This window comes from Abramis brama, assembly GCF_963993115.1.
Source record: "Abramis brama genome assembly, chromosome: 22".
NCBI classification, from domain to species: Eukaryota; Metazoa; Chordata; class Actinopteri; order Cypriniformes; family Leuciscidae; genus Abramis; species Abramis brama.
This window is the reverse complement of record NC_139984.1, coordinates 24,018,269-24,038,177: the sequence shown is the minus strand read 5'-3', so window position 1 is coordinate 24,038,177 and position 19,909 is coordinate 24,018,269. Positions and strand designations below refer to the sequence as shown.

The 19,909-nt window shown below is 38.7% G+C and overlaps 1 protein-coding gene across 1 annotated transcript in view; it reads left to right on the top strand.

Annotated features, from left to right (window-relative positions):
* Positions 1 to 18,365, top strand: part of plxna2 (plexin A2) — a 200,930-nt gene extending 182,565 nt beyond the window's left edge. Inside the window, exons 27-32 of the mRNA XM_084099294.1 lie at positions 5,238 to 5,337; positions 8,216 to 8,406; positions 8,801 to 8,970; positions 9,099 to 9,311; positions 9,476 to 9,626; positions 14,209 to 18,365. Coding sequence (XP_083955420.1) covers positions 5,238 to 5,337; positions 8,216 to 8,406; positions 8,801 to 8,970; positions 9,099 to 9,311; positions 9,476 to 9,626; positions 14,209 to 14,304 — 921 coding nt within the window. The 3' untranslated portion in view covers positions 14,305 to 18,365. The remainder of the gene's footprint in view (positions 1 to 5,237; positions 5,338 to 8,215; positions 8,407 to 8,800; positions 8,971 to 9,098; positions 9,312 to 9,475; positions 9,627 to 14,208) is intronic.
* The last annotated feature ends 1,544 nt before the right edge of the window (positions 18,366 to 19,909 follow it).

The window sequence follows — 19,909 nt, the reverse complement described above, 5'->3', positions numbered from 1 at the left end:
GCAGATTTGTCAGCTGCACATCTATGATGCAAATCTCCCATTTCACCACAGTAATGAGATGGTGACCATATGTAGACCTTTTAATAAGTCTCTATGAAAGAGCAACATCTGAGCAATTCAATTTATATCACTTTGTGTGCCAGTGTGTAAGTAAATCACAAGATGTTTTGCTTAGGGAGCTGTATACTAACTATTTGCTATATTAACTCTTACTGTTTCCACAGGGACCAATGAAATAGAGAGTTTAGAGAAAGAGAAGAGAAAACAGAAGGCAGGGAGCTTTAAAGAATACCACATTAAAATACAGGACTCCTACGCTTTCCACACAGGCACCTTCACCTCTCCTGAAATACTACGGATATGCTAATCTCAGCCATTCGTTGAGTTCCTCAATAGTAAGGGCATATTTTAAGAGAGCAGACAGTATAATCAGCAGCTGTGTCCTTCTAACGTTTGGTGCTGTGGCTTCATAAACCTGTGGTCACCATGTTCTTTTCTGATTGCTCATTTTGATTGCACAGGGTTGATTAGAGCACTAGCCATGAAAAAGTTTCCATCAGTCTGAATGCTAGCGTTGACGTATTTCTTTAGGCTCTGCTTCTTCTCCCACTCTCGCTCTCTTTCTTCTTTTTCTCACTCATCCACTTTTACTTGAAATCAGTGAGTGTCTTGACCTTGTGTAGGCTGAATGACATTACAGGAGACTGGCAGCGTGTCCCTGACGGGCCACTGTACTCTTCAAATTTCCAATTTAAATAGTTGGAGCAGCATGAGAGACATTGGCATTAATAATTCAAATAAGCAGAGGCCTCTGTTAATATGTGCATTATTATCACCTGTATCTCACAGGAATGTCACAGTGGTAGAGCAATAATTGCAATGAGGCGTTTGACTAGGAGTGTGTGTAAAAACTAAACTAGTTGTTCTTAGGGAACCCAGCTGAAAAAACTGTTTACATCGGTCTCAACTGGATTAGTGGTCTTAAAGGTGGTCTATTGTGCAAAATTCACTTAATTTTGAGTCTGCAGCGTGTGAACACATCCGCTCTATTATGGTAAAAAATCGATCCACTCTGTTATTTTCCCCATAAATCAGAAATGTTATGTCTCAAAACGAGCCATTCAGAAATGCATCTATTGTGACGTCACAGTGAAACAGGCCCCGCCCACAACTGGTGACGCAATCTGCCCTATTAGCTTAGCTCCACCCCTGAGTGAGCTGTACACAGTCTGCCATGTTTATCTATCTGAAGCATGAGCTGTAAAGACACAGCCCTATTCAGGGGGCAGGAAGCAGCAGCTCATTTGCATTTAAAGATACACACACGAAAACATCATGTTTTTGCTTCCAATCAAAAAGGATCATTTACAGCATGGTATAACAAATGATCTGTGTTTTGAGCTGAAACGTCACACAAGCACCAAGGCTGCTTTTATTTGATCAGCATTTATTGATGCTGTTAAAACAGTAATAAAATATAAATTATTTAAAAACAAATCCAGAATTCTTTGATAAATAGTTTAAAAAAAACAGAATTTATTTGAAGTTTAAAGGGGTGGTTGAATATGCTTTCACTTTTCTAACTTTAGTTAGTGTGTAATGTTGCTGTTTGAGCATAAACAACATCTGCAAAGTTACAACGCTCAAAGTTCAAAGCAAAGGGAGATATTTTCTTTTAAAGAAATCATTTAAGGACTACAACAAACGGCTGGTAAGGACTACACGACATTCCTCCAGGGTTAGTGACATCACCAACCCTAGAATTTACATAAACCCCGCCCCCTGAACACGATTTATAGATTATCAAGACGGAATATGCTAATCAATGACTAGAAGATAACGACACATAAGCTACATAAGTTCACCAACTAACCATTCAGAAATGTTGTCGACATGTCACTTCTTCTTGAGTCTCTCCATCTTTCTGACTTCAGTTTGAACATAAAATGCTAAAAGTTGTTGAAATTTCCAGTGCATGTCTGTGTGAGGTAAAAGGACACAAGCTCTTGAAGCTCCGCCTTCTGTGCCGGGAGCAGCAGCTCATTTGCATTTAAAGGAACAGACACAAAAACGGTGCGTTTTTGCTCACCCTCAAAAAGTGACAATTTTAACATGCTATATAAAAATATCTTTGGGGTATTTTGAGCTAAAACTTCACACACACACTCTGGGGACATCAAAGACTTATTTTACATCTTGTGAAAAGGGCATTATTACACCCCTTTAAATCAAGACAATTTAAATGTCTTGACTGTCACTTTTGATCAATGTTATGTACCCTTTCTGAGTAAAAGTATTCATTTCTTTCAACAACAAAAAAAAATCAATTGAGTGAATAATTCAATGACTCACTTATAAAGACAGTCACATATTTTGTTTGTGAATGAATTGGTGCTTTGAAATCTATTGACTAAATGATTCATTGACTTTCAGAAATGATTCAGGAATAACTGTTGCCTTATTTTAAAATGTTATAATTTGTATGTTAAAAATCTGGATTGCATAAGATTTTTTTGCACTGTCACTGAAGCCAGCTCTGTGTGTGTGCGTTTAGCACAAGCCTGTGATGCTCATAAGTGTAAGTAAGCTTTGTTGGCTCTAAAAGAATATAGATAAACATCTCTGTATATTATTGTATAAGGCGCTTGGCGTAGATCACTGCCGGGGGTTAAGCTGTCTTTTCGAGTGCTGACAAAGCTCAAGGACTTACAGTCTGACATACAACCCTGTTTATATAACCACTCGTCACTTTTATTTTAGACTAAAATGAAGATGTACATTATAGTGTATATTAACTGTTAGAGTTAAATTCCCTTGGATTTTCCTTTATGCTATGCCTATATGTCCCTCAATGCATTCATCATGTGTATTATGATGCTTTCATCCATTTCACCTATTAAACGCCCATCATTCTGCTGTGTTTATCATGTGGCAAAGGTGTTTCATGCTCTTTGTGCTAGCATGACCGAGCCTGCCGTATTTCAAAGAAGAGTCAGAATGGCAGACACATCATCGCATCCTTCCCCACCGCCTGGATGCAGCGTCTGAGTTAAAGGCGCGTTAGCTTGCCGATCGCCATCAGATAGAGCGCAAGGCAGGGGGATCAGAGATACATGAGGGAAAGGGGTCAGCTGTCTGCTTGATGCAAACGTTATCATGAGGAAAGCTCACTCCTTATCACTCTCACACCCACCGGCGGCCCGCCTGCCTGGCTGAGGATTATCCCTCAAGGGCGAATGCTTCTCCCCTCCATCATTCAGGCTCCGTACGGCCACCACATACACCGCAGAGACCCGCTGTGAGAGAAGAAGAGTAGATTGTGCATGAGGTTAGGTGGTGTGGAGCCAAAAATATGTTACAAATCCAAATGCCTGAAATAGTGTTTATAATTTCTTTTTTATATACAATGACTATTATTTGATGCTTACTAGCCATACCAGTTGCACAACTCCTGGTCAGGAGAACAGAAACTCTGGAGGGAGAAATTGAGCCATGAAAAAGACATCTGTGAGTGTCAACCTACTCGGCCACCTCTCTGAGGTGATTCGTCCACAGTCCTGGACTCTTTCAAGTGTCTCTCCAGTCAGGCTATTAGCCCGCTCTGCAGTAAGGGTTGGCCAAGGACAAACCCGCACTAATAGGGCTGGAGCTTATGGGGGCGTATGGGGGGCTAAAGTAACACCATCATCAGCTGTGAGAGTGTAGGGAGGTGAGTGAAGACTAACTACCCTCAGCCTTCAGCGGAGCTCAGGAGGTCCTTAAAGTCTCCATTATGGTGCACAGAGAGGTTGATTTTGAAATGAAATGGACTCGAAATTTGATGTTTTATGTTGACGGGGGATCTTGACCTAGTTCAGTAGTATCTGAAAGACCTTCTTTGGTTTATGGAGGAGGTTGTTGACCTATTTTCAGTAGCTTTTGTTAAACGAATGCAATCCACTGGAAGCTTGTGTCCGCCACAGAATAAAACAATTTAAAAGATAATTGCAATTTTTTAATGACTTTTTCTGACTTTTTTCTCTCAATTGCGAGTTTACATCTTGCAATTCTGACTTTTTTTCCCTCAGAATTGTGAGATATAAACAATCTACAGTCCAATTCTGAGGGAGGGAAAAAGACCATTTAAATCTCACAATTCTGACTTTATAACACACAATTAGGAGATAAAAAGTCACATTTGTGAGAAAAATATACTAAATAAAATGTTGTTTTGTACTGTAGAGACCAAGATAAGCACCTCAAAAGCTGATAGTGTGAGATTCGGACAGGATTTTGCCAGCTTGCTTTCAGGAAGTTGCTTTCTTGTGCTGAATTGAGGTTGAGTCAGTTGTCTATGTGAGGGTAGACCTCATTTCCTCTGCAGCTCTTGACAGTTCAGATTAATACAGAAGATCTGATGGAACTCGAGCACTCACAGAGCAGACAGAGAGAAATGAAGAGTTTCACCCCAATATATAAAAGTCCCGGACCTCATCTTTCCTCATCCTTTCTACTTTCCCGTCTCCAAATGACTCAGTCACTACATTCCCTAGCCTGTCAAACTCTTCCTTTTGACCTGTCTTTGTGTTTCTATTTTTATCATTACCCTCCATTCTACATTTTAGTTTATCTCTGTCTCTCTCTCCATCTGTGTGAATGTATCCCTCTGAAGCCATGTTACTTATGGTGTAGGTTATTTTAGTTTTTTATTATTATTTTTATATTACGCTTTTTTTCTGCTAGCTGAAATGATGCCTTTAAATTTGAATGTAATTCAAATACTAGTAAAAAAAATTGAATTTAGCTTTTCAGCCATTTTGACAGCCCTAGTTTCTTGTCTAATCAATCTAGTCCTTTTTCTGAGCAAAGCACAAGAGGCGAAACTCTGCTTTTACCTGAGAAAGGCTTTAATGCGCATTTGATCAGAGAACACAGCATGAACACCCCTTATATATTTATAAGTAGAACAGATCTTTTTGAAGCGCTTTAACGTCGCTTTATTTCAGCACTGGAGAGAAACTGAACAATTTCACACCGTTTTTGAAAAGCAATAAACATGTACTGAGAATCTTTTCGGAATTAAATATATTTTTGCAGAAGTAATATCAACTCCTCAAAAGCAGAATAAAACGGCATTAGTTGTGCTCCACTATCTTGAACATTACTTGATAATAAAAGGCTGTGAAACCAAACACTGTGAAATAAGAATTAAGGGAAAAGGAAAGAGGCTTGACATGGACGTTGTGTTTCTTGTACAGGTATCAGACCGTTGTGTGGTTGCTTTGGTGCCCAAGCAGACGTCCTCCTACAACATTCCTCCCACAACTAGCATCTCTCGGACTTCTATCAGTAGATATGGTGAGTATGTTTGTCTCATGATGATGATGCTGCTGCACAATTCACTGTGATTGAGAAAAGGCCTGTAATTATCAGTTTAGCTAATTAGAAGTTTGAAGTTTATTCACTGTTTCACAATATAGAGGTAAATACATGGTTAAAGACTGGCTTTAAATGAAGCCTCTGATTATTGTGCGCACGAGCCACGTGCAGTCATTTTGCTTTGCAGCCCACAGGATGCACAAGGGAGCCTTCGGGGCACCAGAGAATGAGAGTGAGAGAGCATGCCAGGGAGGGTAAGAGGAAGTCAGAGAGAGAGGTGTTAGCAGTTAACATGAAGCTCAGTAATGCTGATTTCTCCGCTGAGTTTGGATGCCGCCCGTAATGGACACATTAGCTCCTTCCCCATAGCGTTGCTTTGAGGGAGTGCCACAGGGCTCCCCATCTGGCCCGTTCTCATTTTCCATCACACTGAGCTGCAGGCCACTCTCTGATTGCTAATTATGCACCGCCGATGATACTTCACACGGGCGAAAAAACTCAAATGACACGCAGCCAAATACCAGGGCCAGCGATGAAATGGAGCCCCTTGTGCATTGTCACCTAGCAACCCTGCCAAACTGCGCACACAAACATCTCACCTGGCTTCAATTCACTAGATCCACATGAAACACGACCTGTATCAGCGTATTACACAATTCTGTTAATCAAAGCTTGAGGATGTTTCTCGCATCTGTGCAGTTTAATGAAAGAGCGTAATTATCTTCTCTTATCACTTGTAAACATAATGACATTTAAAGTTCAGGGAACACTTCAAACGTCCAAAGACGCAACAAGCAACCTGAGAAATATTCTATAAAGCTATCTTTATTTCTCAGCCATGCTCTCCGGTAACCAACAAACCTCAATCTTTTTGTATCCTCCCCCTGAATTAGGTAGTTAAGAGTTTTTAGGGTTACGTTTGGCGCTTTGATATATTTCATTGCAAAAAGCTTGTTGTATATTTTAGGAAACTCATCGAGTGGGAATGAGATGGCACAACACAGCACAGTTTTTGGCTGTTTTTACAACCTTCTCTTGTGTGTGGTGCATAAAAAGCAGCTATCTCTTCTGACGGAGGCCTGGTGCCCATCAATCACACCATGGCACAGCGGGCACAGCTGTGCACAGGCACCTGCTGATTGATTCATATCAATTTAATGCTCAACACTTAGCAGCTCGGCTCAATTTAGCATGCCAGCAACCCTGGCCCAAAACAACACACTGCTCACACACCTCTGACTGGCGGAAGAGAGTAGCAAAAATCAAAAACATGCAACATAATGCACACAACAGTTTATGTTAGAATGTGATCAAGCACCCTTCCCATATTTGTTTTTTACTGCATGATATGTGTGTGTATGTATATGTGTGTATGTATATGTGTGTGTGTATATGTGTGTGTATATATATATATATATATATATATATATATATATACTTATTTTATCATATAAGCATCCATCCCATAATTCACTAATCCCTCTGATTAATTCAAACTTGTTAATAACTGGTCAATAAATACCATACTATATATATATATATATATATATATATATATTATTTTATCATTAAAAAAACTATTTTGTGACTATGTATATTTACACATTATCACAATTATAAGATAAAGAAATAAATGTTACACAAGAAGTTGAAATTATGACATAAAAATATAATTATAAAATTAAAGTCGAAATTTACAAAATGTCACAACTATGACAAAATTTTTACTTTTTGTCACAATTATTACTTTCTAATCTCATTTTGACATCATACTTATGACTACCATCTCATAATTATGTCTTTGTAGCTCAAAATTGTGACATTTTGCATAACTTTTTATGTCATAATTATGATTTACCAAAGCATGATGGTGAAATGGGCTTCCACACTTTTTTTTTTCAAAGAACCAAATCACAAGAATCATTTGTTTGTGAATCAGACTACACTAAAAGTGCTGTTAAAGTCAAGATAGTCCAGTTTTCAGTAGTGTATACACTCACATAATCTAGTAGTAATCTCTCAATGTCAATACTGTGGCAACAGCCAAAAGGACTGTAAGTTTGCAGTAGCTTTAGGTGGATTGAACCCACAATCCTCTTCTTCCTGTACACCCCTGCTGCTAACACCACCATTTCTCCTGAATTCTCCCTTGTGACGCCGGTCTGCTCAAAATTCCACTTCTGTCTCGAAATAGCCAAGGCTATTTGCCTTCCTTCGCTGTTTCACATGCCCTTTGAAGCCAGGTGATGAGGACAGAGAGAGAGAGAGACTTTGAAAGGACACAAAAGAATATACCACCATTGTGAGAAGCCGATCCGACCTCCCAAGAGAGCACTCAACCACTGAAGAAAAAAAAAAAGAAAAAAAAGCCACACATCTAATTGGAGAAGTGAGTAAGAGACTGATTATTTAACACGCAAGGATGGAAAAGAAAAGGAGATGAGATGGATGAGCGGGGAGCTTAACTCATTAGAAATCTTTAGATGCATTGATTAGGTCCTGCGATGCAGACGTTTAAAGCGTGTGTGCAGCACAATGAATCAGGACCAGCCAATTATGAAGCCTTTGAAGAGGCCAGAGAGCGTCGACTCATCTCTCTCGGTCTTGAATGAATACAGAGATGAATCTTCTACAGAGAGAAAGTGAGGAGGAAAGAGATACACAGGGTTAGACAGAGTACATGAAATGTGAGAGGGCCACGCTCTTTCTATTCATTCAAAGAATGACAATGTGGAGGAATGGTGGTGTAAGAAGATCATAATCCTCTTTCTATCTCTCTCTCTCTCTCTCTCTCTCTCTCTCTCTCTCTCTCTCTCTCTCTCTCTCTCTCTCTCTCTCTCTCTCTCTGTTACCGCAGACTCAACATTCCGGTACACCGGAAGTCCGGACAGCCTGCGTTCTCGTGCTCCTATGATCACCCCGGACCTAGAGAGCGGAGTCAAAGTGTGGCACCTGGTGAAGAACCATGAGCATGGAGACCAAAAGGAGGGCGACCGCGGCAGCAAGATGGTATCTGAGATCTACCTCACCCGCCTGCTGGCTACTAAGGTAACCTCACATTTTGTGGTGATTTTTTTTTAAATTAACTCCCAGCAACCAGCCAAAATCAACCATGATCTGTCTGAATGCTTGATTCTGATTGGCTGGAAGGTGTGCAATAAAACCGCTTAATGCACAGGTAGTTTCAAGTCAGTTTAATCACTATGATGATACTCGATTATGACTTCATCTCTGTGTCTGATTGATGATATATCTATATATGTATATATATGATCTACCAGGCCAAATGGTCATGAAGAACTAAATTACAACTGATTTTGATGCTGACAGTATAAGTGGACTTCAAGTTCAAAACAAGTATATTTCTACAAAAGTGTACAATATGGTTCCTCTTGGGTCTCTCTCCTTTAATATTCAATGATCACTTGCTTTTGTCTTTTAGGGTACGCTGCAGAAATTCGTGGATGACCTGTTCGAGACTCTTTTCAGTACAGTGCACAGAGGCAGCGCACTTCCTTTAGCTATCAAATACATGTTCGACTTCCTGGATGAACAAGCGGACAAGCACAGCATCCATGACACTGATGTTCGCCACACCTGGAAAAGCAACTGGTGAGAGGAAAACCCTCATACACACAACCTAACCTTCAGAACTAAAAACGAAAGTTGTTTTTTCCCAGTATCTGCAAGGCAAAGCAATGTAACATTCTCTTTCTATTTTTGTTTGTTTATCTTCACAGCCTTCCTCTGCGCTTCTGGGTGAATGTGATCAAGAATCCCCAGTTTGTTTTTGACATCCATAAGAGCAGCATCACGGATGCGTGTCTGTCTGTGGTGGCTCAAACCTTCATGGACTCGTGTTCCACATCTGAACACAGATTGGGCAAAGACTCGCCCTCTAATAAGCTGCTTTATGCTAAAGATATCCCCAATTACAAGAACTGGGTAGAAAGGTAAAAAATTAAAGTTCCAGTTCTTATCTTTTTCATATTACTTTTGTAACAAACTAGACCCCATTATTCTCATTGTCTTCATATAATGTTAATTCAATAGTACAAACAAGTTCCCACTCAACATTGATTTGATATTGACTATCGCCCCCTGGCTGTCTCCACAGGTACTACGCTGACATCAGCAGGCTGCCAGCCATCTCCGATCAGGACATGAATGCGTATTTGGCAGAACAGGCACGACTTCACTCCAATGAGTTTAACATGCTCAGTGCCCTCAACGAGATTTACTCCTACATTAGCAAGTACAGCGAAGAGGTGAGGCGAAACTGCCATCAGGATTCATCTTAAAACATGCCAACAAACATCATTTTCAAAACATCCTCAATGATTTCTTGCCTTATATCAATGTAGACTGACTTCTTGACTCATTCTATCTGCTCTGTATTGAAACCGACTGCTCTACTGTCTAAAGTGCCTGAACAGAGCTACAAAAGTGAATTATAAAATATTTATTTTGTTTGATGATCGCTGGTTCTTGACGTAGCAGTCCGAAGTTTCAGTGGAGCAAGTTACAGTGTTTTACTAAAGTGTGGCATACAATTGATTGGTTAGTAGACCTCGATTTAGTTGCCAAAAGATAATCATTTGAGGTCTGTACCTTAATATATATTATACTGGTGTAGTTCGTCAGCCATAAATACTTCCTCCAGATCAATACAGCCTTGTTTATAGAATAACATGCATTGGAACAAGAGGTGCTCGGGGAAAAGTTTCACAGAATGATGTCATCTTTAAACAGTCTCTAAAGCCAGCGGCAGCAAGCTTCAGAGTCTCACACACACACACTTATGCACAGTGTGGGGACAGACAGGGAACGAGAATGAATAGGCTTCTGATGAGGAAGATTACACACAGCTAGATCACTGACAGCCACTCTGACACAAAGAGCACTAGAGTAGGGCCCACGATGGAGATGTTCCAACCGTAATGGCAGCTCCACTCAGGGGACCCATTAGTCTGACCTTTACTTTACACCGCATTTAGGACAGCGCCAAGAGCCCGGAGACACAGCCTCTCCTCTCGCTCTCATGTAAATATCGCTCTTTGGTTGCAGGTCTGTTTTCTCTTGTCCTCACATTCCTCCGTAGTCTCTTTTTTTTTTGCGTATCCTTTTCATTCTTTTATGTACTTGGTCTGTCTTTCTACAAATAGAGCAGCGATTCCCAACCAGGCATACGTGTACATCAAGGGTTCTTGAGCAGATTATAGGCGGTACTTAGAAGAGTTTGAGTTTGCTTTGTAGATTAAAAGTGGATTTAAGTTTAATAACTGTAACAGATTTTAGTGGTGTCAAGATTGACATTATTTAGATTTGATTGATTGGTATACTTTTTTTTTTTTATTGGCTTTTTTAAGGGCAGAAAACAATATCTGTCAGTTTTGGGTTTAGCTACTTGTGTGAATGACAATGATGGCTGATTGTACATTATGCTGCTTATATACAGCTATTTATATAAATAAATATACAGTAATATATACAAGTAATATTTAGTAAATATATTTAAAGTTTATATATGATTAAATATTATAATAAGATACTATTTATTATATACAGTATAGTATAAAATGATTTAATAAAATACATGAACATAAATTGTTGCTTTTAAAATATTGTATTATCTATCTTGTAGATGTTAATATATATATAATATCATTATTATTATTATTTTCTGCCATTCAAGTTACTTGTCTTCTATTTTAAGTTCTTTCTGATACAGCTCTTTGCATGTCTCATCTTTTTTTCTTTAAAGGGATAGTTCACCCAAAAACATCTGTCATCATTTACTAATGATTTTTATGATTTTTTTTTTTCTTTTGCTGAACACAACAGAAGATATTTTGAAGAATATGGTTAAATAAACTGTTGATGGGCCCCATTGACTGAAAATACTATAATGGAAGTCAATGGGTCCCATCAACTGTGTCATACAGGTTTGGAACAACTTGAGGGTGAGTAAATGATGACAGAAGTTTCATTTTTGGGTGAACTAACCCTTTAACTAGGGACTCCTGAGTGTCTAGCTATCTGTTAAACATGAAATCAATGCAGAAGTCTTCAGAGGCCATTTAAAGCCTTTACTAACTTGCATAGAATGAAGATAGAAAGACTGTATTCAATATCCTGTATAATAGAAGTTGAAAAGTAAAGGAAAACATGTTGAGAGACAAGTGTAAACCATGAAGAAAAGGAAAAAAGCAAGCACAAAGCTAAGAGGAGAACATCCTTTTGTTCACCCAGCCAAATGTGTGTGGCGGGACAATCCGTACCTGCATGCAGTAATTCAGATTCATTATACAATGCGAATAGGACAACTGAAAATAATTACCTCTGTCAGCGCTCCGGAGCACTTAACCTGATGAGAGAGGGAAAGAGAGCGCTAGACAGAGAGAGGGAGAGATATGCGCTCTCCTTAAAATGAAGGCGACTGAATCAGACACAATGATGTGGAGAGTGCTCCTGCAGCTGTGCTGAAATACATGAAAAATTCAGTGCACGCGCTCCTCGTCGAATACATGCTCACGCTGTGCACCTCGAACGGAAGCTCGGAGCGCCTGTAGAAGTGTTGACCTGTCCCGTAGCCACAGCCGCTGAGACAAACCGAGCAGGTGTGGGCCCAACTTGGCTCCAATGGCAGGTGTCCTGGGAATACTGGATGCTGATGGAAGATGAAACGGACATCTAGTTGGTGGCTTCAAAATTTGACTTTCATGCATGAATTCTTCTAAGTTTGTTTGCCGCAGTGTGGTGAAGTGATACTAATGTAATTCCTTATTGAAGGTGGGATGAAATCTAAATCCAAGCAAGGGTGGACCAAATTTAGTTTGGATGTTGTATGAGGTGGTATATTAAAAATCCTAAAGTTTAACCAAAAGGTTGTAGATTTGTTTGCGATTCGTGACATTGTGCCTTTGAGCAAGGCATTTAAAGGGATAGTTCACACAAAAATGAAAATTCCGTCGTTATTTATTCACTCTCATGTCGTTCCCGACCTGCATGACTTCAAACTGTGGAATACAAAATACATTTTGCAGAATGTTTGCGCTGCTCTTTTAAATACAACCAATATGCTTCTGTATAATCAAACTAGGTGGAAATTCACGGGGGACCTTATTAGGGAAGTCAGGGGACAGTTTCTTTAAAAATTATTTTAATGAGAATATGCATGGGTGGCATTCTAAAGAGCTTTATTATATATTGCTAAATATCAATTTTGAATATTTTATTCGATTACAGCTAAAGATTTTGAGCCGTTCCTCAGTGCAAGTCGTATAGACCATTTTTATGGTGCTTTTTTGTCCTTGACAGCAGGGCTGTTATCATTAATTAAAACACTTTTTAAGTGTTTAAGTCCTTAAGTGAAAGTGAAATAAAATTAAGTATAAACATGTCAGTTACGTGACATTAGTAGATTGATGTGAGTTTCAGAGACTTTGTTTACAATCAATCATTCATTCGCAGCTACAGGAGGAGATTCCCACATTCACGCACCCTCCAGCGAGCTCACGTCCACCATTTTAGGCATCTGAAAGATATCATTAATGAAGCCCCATCTTGGCTAGCTGGAAGTGCCCATATCAATATAATTTCCCATTATTTTCACTGTTTGATGTGCAAATGAGTGGCAGACTGCAGCCACAGTGCCATTTCCCGCCGTGTTCCTCTGACACCACAGTCAGAGACTATGACATGAGCACAGAGAGGGGTCGATCCCGTCTGCCCGCCCCCTCTCAACATGACTCGACGTTTTTGACTGCTCTGTTTTCAAAAAACACACACAGATGGAAAATGAGAGATGGCACTCTGCAGATTGGGTCAGACTCAAGTTATACTTTCCTTTTTAATGAAATATTCATGAAATTAAGTCTCTGGCAATTCTTCTCTCAGAGACTGAATATTTCTCCAAGTGAATCTCACAGTGAGCAGATACAGAGTATTCCGTCTGAAGAAAGTGTCTGGTGTTTAATGGTTGCCTGGATCAGGTTAATGTTCTAGTTGCGGATGGATGCGAACGGAAGCTTTGTTCACATTAAACCCAATTCTGATTTGTTTTTCAAACCGTATCTTTGACTGTCCGCACTGTCAATTTGCAAGTGTTGATAGTCAATCTCTTTGTTTAGACAGTGTAGCCTATATCTGCCAAGAGACTCTCCTAATATCTAAACATTAAATAAGATATATTTTTATATTGTGTTGTATTATATAAAAATTAAGTTTTATGTAACAAAGTTCGGGAGGAGCATGTTCAGGTAATCATCCAATCAGCACAAGAAGAAGCCAGTATAAATAAAGCCTTCCCTTACCTCCTGTCTCATGACAAATTTCTCAGCATCTCGCCACCACCCCATCACCTCACATTCGGCTGGGTCTGCTCATAGATACCTATGATCTATACATTCATAGTGGGGAGTACTCTGGGGTTGGGCTGAATTCCGAGCTCGGAGCCCTCCCCCCGGACAGCAAGCCAAATACACATTTTAATATTACATCAGATTTCATTAACATGTGAACTCGTGAAAATATATAAATATTCTGAAATAAGATTCATTTTTAATATTATATCATTTTTTTTTATAATTTGTATATTTAAAAAAAAAAAAAAAAATTATATATATATAATATATATATATATTTTTTTTATTTTTATTTTTATGAAATGCTGAATTCAGTTTTGTGGCCACGTTCCCCCTCTGTCCTCGGATCACATTCATGCTTTATAAACTTTTCGATTTTTCCATCCTTCATTACGTTGAAATGTGTTCCTTAGAGCTCTGACCGCTCACCTGACATCTTTCGTAATCCCAGAGTGATTAACACCTTCCTCTGTTCTTTTGGTAGATCACTGTTGCACTGGAACAGGACGAGACGGCAAAGAAACAGCGACTGGCCTACAAAGTGGAGCAGCTCATCGCCGCCATGTCGCTGGAGAGCTGAGAGAATGACAAAGCTGGAACGAAGGACGAAAGACTCAGTCAAACCATCATCTAAAGCCTCTCCACACAAAAGAGAGCAACTCTGGCTAGAGACACGACATCAACAATAGCTTGTGCTTTTTTTTCTACAATTTTGTGAAGAGGTCATCTTTTAAGACCAATGGACATCTATTTGATGAAAGCAAGTCACATGGCTTTCATCTTCAGGATGGCATCAGGTGTGGAAATTATGGAGTTCTGTTTTTAGGTTTTTTTTGTGGAACGAGCAGTTCCTGGGGTGTTGCTTTGTTTCTTTGCTTTGTTTCAGTTCATCTGGTTCGATGTGCCTAGCACAGATGCAAGACTTGTCGGATCTGAAGAGACGCTGATTCTTTCTCAAAAGATGTGCTTGCTAAAAACCATTTGAGGAGGATTCGACCGAAAACGGACATCTACTGCCTCGCCATTACCCTCCAGTTGATGGCTTTTACTTCCAAATTTTATTTTTATACATGAGTGCTTTTTGAGTTTGTTTCATTGAGTCGGCTAGTATAATTCCTCATCTTGGTGTGGCGAAAGTTCAAGCGTCTTTCTGTCCTTGGAAAGCAGCGGCTGCTACCAACAACACGTGTGCATGTCGACACGCTAGTACAAACTTTTGAGTCCCTCTGACCTAAGAGACCATGAGGCATCTGCATTGTTTGGGAGCTAATGAAACAAAAAAGGGGGCCAAATTTCAACCAGCATGTCCCTAACTCTCTTCAACTGACGATAAAGGACCACAACAAACCCAGTATCAAACTGGACGAACTCCACTCTGCGGTCTCTCTGTGTGCATATGTTCTGTTTTCTACACGTAAGCGTATGTGAATGTACAAACGTTACTCTATTTTGTCTTCGCATTTTTGTTGCTTTTCTAAAACAGGGAGTCAGTTGAGCTGATCTCTCCGGCACGACGTCCTAATAAACTGAACCTCCTTCTCCATAATAGATTCAGATACGAAAGCGGCGATGAGTAGCACCTTCAGCTCAAATCACGCGTGGAGAAACCCCACCTTCCCTTTCAAACGAATGGACTCGCTTGAGATAATCTTACCAGAGAGTATTAATTATTATGTATGGTCCAATGTGTGTGTAGTCTGCATGCATTATACAGTACCTCATATTAAAAAAAATAACGTCTCCTTTCCCATTTACTCCTATGTTCAAGTGCCAAGAGGTCACGTGAGTTGTGGATGACTCAGATGAACGCCGTTGATGTAATATACCATGTCACTTCCTTTCTGTACACACCCGTCGGGATTAAGTGCCAAAAGATCACTTATTTACGCACTTGTCGGTTGATGCTTTATTAAGGGAACGGACCCTGTATACTGTAAAGAAAAAGAAAAAAAACCCTCCGGTTTAGAAGTTTCATTCTCACCACTCGCAAATTCAGGTACGAAAACGACCATGAGCTTGGAACGGTATTTGTAAATATAAGAAGTATTTGTAAAATACTTTGGGATCTTGATAGCTGGAGTGGGTTCTTTCCAATCTCTTTTGTTTTTTAGGTCTTTTAATCCCTCCGTCTGACATAAAATATGTCAACAGAACGCATGAACAAAAGACAACATGGCTTTCATTTATAATGCATGATGGCAGGTAGAGCTGTTTTTGAAGATCATCCGAACCAAAACAGACAAGGTCGTTCAGGTCAGAGGCATCTTAGGTTCACGGAGGCATCAGGGAGAGAACTAACCTCTCCTCAGCTCGGTTTATACGGTAAAAATGCAGTATCGGATGTGAAGACATAGGCTGAAATGGCGCTTGTTGTTTTCCCCCTGTGGCCTTAGAACATTTAATCTGTTGTTTCTAGTTGATTTAATCAGCGACGTGTCATTGTTCTCCACGTCTTTGTTAGCTGTGTTTGAGACCGATCAGATAAAGAGAGGCATTGCGACGATGAAGAAGGGATGAAGAGGCATGCCCTCTCTCAGACGGCTGCCGGGTGGTGTCTGCCGGAGTGTTTGAGAAGCATAGGAATGAGAAGGAGAGAGAGACAGACCCCTTTAGCTTCAGATTCCTCCTGCTGCTTTGAAGCTCGCCTTTGATCTCAACTAGTCGTGTGCACAGTGTGATCAGGAGATAAAAAAAAATACACATCAAAAATAGGATCCAGCGCAGGAGATTACAAATGAAGAGCTGCATGAAAGACATTGAATTAATCTGTTAAAGGAATAGTTCGCCCAGATTCTATCAACGTTTACTCACCTTCATGTCCATTCAAAACTTATTTGACTTTCCTTCTTCCATAAAACTCGAAAGGAGAAATTCTGAAGCAGATTTTGGTTGATCTTTGACGTACGTTTGCTGCGTATGGTGATTGATTCTTGCAAGCTTTATGAAGGATACAAAAGCATCATGCAAGTGGTCCATACGGTATGTCTTGTGTGCTAGACTTCTAAAGTCAGACGACTGTGGTTAAGAAATAGACCAGTCTTTAAAGAGAAAGTGTGATTTGGGAACTGAATCAACTAATTCATTGAAAAGATCTGAAAAGAAAATTCTCACACAAAATTGTTGTATAACTTCATAAGACATATCTTATGAACTTTTTAAAGTGCTTTTGTGTCCTTTGTGAAATTTGAAAGCTTTATATGATTTTGGAGAGTCTTTACCGCAGAAAGTGTTTTTCGGTGTCTTTGTTTTCCAGAACAAACATCTAAACATTCTTAAATTGAGACATTTTATATATATATACACAAATTCTTAGTTAAAAAAGAAAAGTTTATTTGTCTTTTCCCATTGGCAGCTATTTTTAAGCATTAACTTAATATTAAAAAAGTTTTTTGAAGACTTCTCATTATTTTGCTTCTCAAGTAAATATTAATTGATTTAAGAATGTTTAGATTTTAACAGTCTCTCCTGATGTGTTCCCTGGAAGAATGAATGTCATATCATTAAATTATGACAGATTTTCCATTTAGACGTGGAATATTACTTGAAGTTATGGCATAATTCTACTCTTCCTGAACAACCACACATTCCTCTAACAAACACACACTGTATAGTCAACATATGTGAGTTTGCAAGCCATGTCAGTGACAAAGCTTCCTACTTTTGGTTATCCACGGTCTTCCCTGTTTTCTGTTCATCAGAGCCCATCCCAGCTCTATAAGGGCAAGAGACCTTCCGTCGGCCACACTGCCCTTGCGGATCCGGCTCAGTTTTATTGTGAACCTTCTGGTTTTGCTGCCACGTTAGTTGAGGAGGGACGACTCTCCTGGTTGTGCAAAAAATGCAGAGAACAAAATGTATTCTGGTCATAAGGTTTTGTTCGAAATGATGTGGCACAGGAAATTGCACTTTGTTGAGAGAGATTTCTGTACCTCAACGCTTATTAATGTTTATTAGAAGACATTTGATCCCTTGAAAAAAAAATGTTAATTATAATTTTATTGCGCTATTCTGCAGAGCAGAATAAAATTTGACAGCACTGGGCAGCTTTCTGAAATATTAGCAGTCATCTGTGGCGGTCACAACTGCTGTTCATTTTATATTCGGCACGAATGGACAGTCTTGGAATCAATTTTGTGCACTTTTATTGTTTTTAGCTCATGTTTTGCTCTGTGATGGAATAGCATGCTACAAACAAGTGAAATGTTCATATTCTCTTCATATTACCGATCATAAACAAAAACGAGTGCGAAAAAGGCTTTTGTAGTCAGTTTGATCACCTCAGAGGTGAACATCCTTCCATTTTCAGTCACGCAAAATTATAAACGAATCTCTCTTTGTAGACACTGGAGTTCTGTAACATAGTACATAGAAATAATAATGACCTCGATGATGATGATGATGATGATGATGATAATAATAACACTTATGGTTGTCTGTTCTTGTTGTTTTTAAGTGTTGTGAAAATTGTAAGAGAGTTAAAGTATTTAAAAAGAAAAAAATCGGTCTTGTTTTTTTAATTGCTTTTGTTTTGTTATATTATATTACTGTGTACCTATTGTAAATATGAAGCACACCTATTTTGCAAGCCAAGGATTCACTTTGTACTGTTGTTATATATAAATAAAATTTACTGGTTAAAAATGGTGGTTCTACTCAACTCATTGAGCAAACTGAATGACTTCTGTCAGTCCCGAGGGGAAAAATAGCCTCACATTCATCCCACTTAGTTGGGGTTAATGTAGGGATGCAATTTAAACCCTGCCATCAATGAACACTCACGCTCAGACTCGCTGCGTAACAAGGTAACCAATGGAGCTTAAACAGCCTGGCGCTGCAGTTTGTCTTTCCACATAGCCATTATCCCTAGCTGGACATTTCTCTCAGACAAATGACATTACAATGGTAATGGGCCGGTGGTTTCTGATTGGATGGCTGTGTAAAATGCCCCCAGTGGGACTGAGGTAGATGTGCCTGTTTTTAATCAATACAGATGTCTAGTTCGGGCAAGAAAACCACGAAAAACAGCCTAAGGCAATGTGTTTTGTTACTTTATTCACCGTAACCTTGATTCACAGTTTTTAAACACCAAATAAGTGCACTGTTGACCACTGAGGTGTGACCCCTGTGCCTTAAGACATATTATAAACATCAGCTGAATGTTATCGTAACATCTGACATGTAGTGATTTAGTGGCATATTGTGGTTCAAAATTCACTGGAATGAAAATATATTATGTTTTGCAAATACATGTCTGGGAAATGTATTTGTGCTATCGGGATGCTGACAACACCATTGTGAAATGCCTGGTTAGTACTGGTTTAGGTGTTCACCGGTAAAACGTATAAAGCTCAAGCAGGATATTCAAAAAACAAGTGTGCAACTGTGGCTTATCAACATAAAAACATGTACTTCTAAATCTAAATTGACAAGTCAAAAAAAAAAAAAAATTATATTATTATTATTATATATCACTACAGTAAATACATTAATTACACCAAAAAAAACAGCACTCCAATTTCTTTTTAGCACCACTTTCTAATACTTTATGGTATTTTTGCATCATTTTTGGGGCTTCCATTGTATGCAAAAAAAAAAATGTGTGTGTTCCATTGAAGAATGATAATCATGTATTTGGAACAGTGTTATTTTAGTATAACTTATATACTATTATAGAATTTATTCATATTTTTAATTAGTTTTTATATTTTTAAATTTTCAGTTATAATTTTAGTTTAAGTTTACCTAATTTTGTGCTTTTGTCATTTTTTGTTTTTGTTTATTTCTATATAGCTTGAATACATTTCTATGTCAGTATTTGTCATTTTTAGTATTCAGAAATTTCGGTATTCAGTTTTAGAAATTTAAATCAAAACGTTAAAAAAAAACTTGTCTTGGCAACTAACTAAAATAAGCAAAAATAAAATTTCATCTAATATTTATATATTATTAAATTTCAGCTTTATTTCAATTACCGAAAACTATTTTTAATAGTTCTATAGTTAATAATAACAACACTGATTTAGAATGACACAATGGTAAAGGTGAGGTCACACTACACTTTTCGTTCCATTGACTTGCATTGATACGCATGAAAAATGCGTCAGAACGAAAAGGCAATCTCATGCGAAAAGTTTTGAATTTCACTGCATCCAAAGTTCAAGTTTGGTGAACTCTGACCAGGTGAA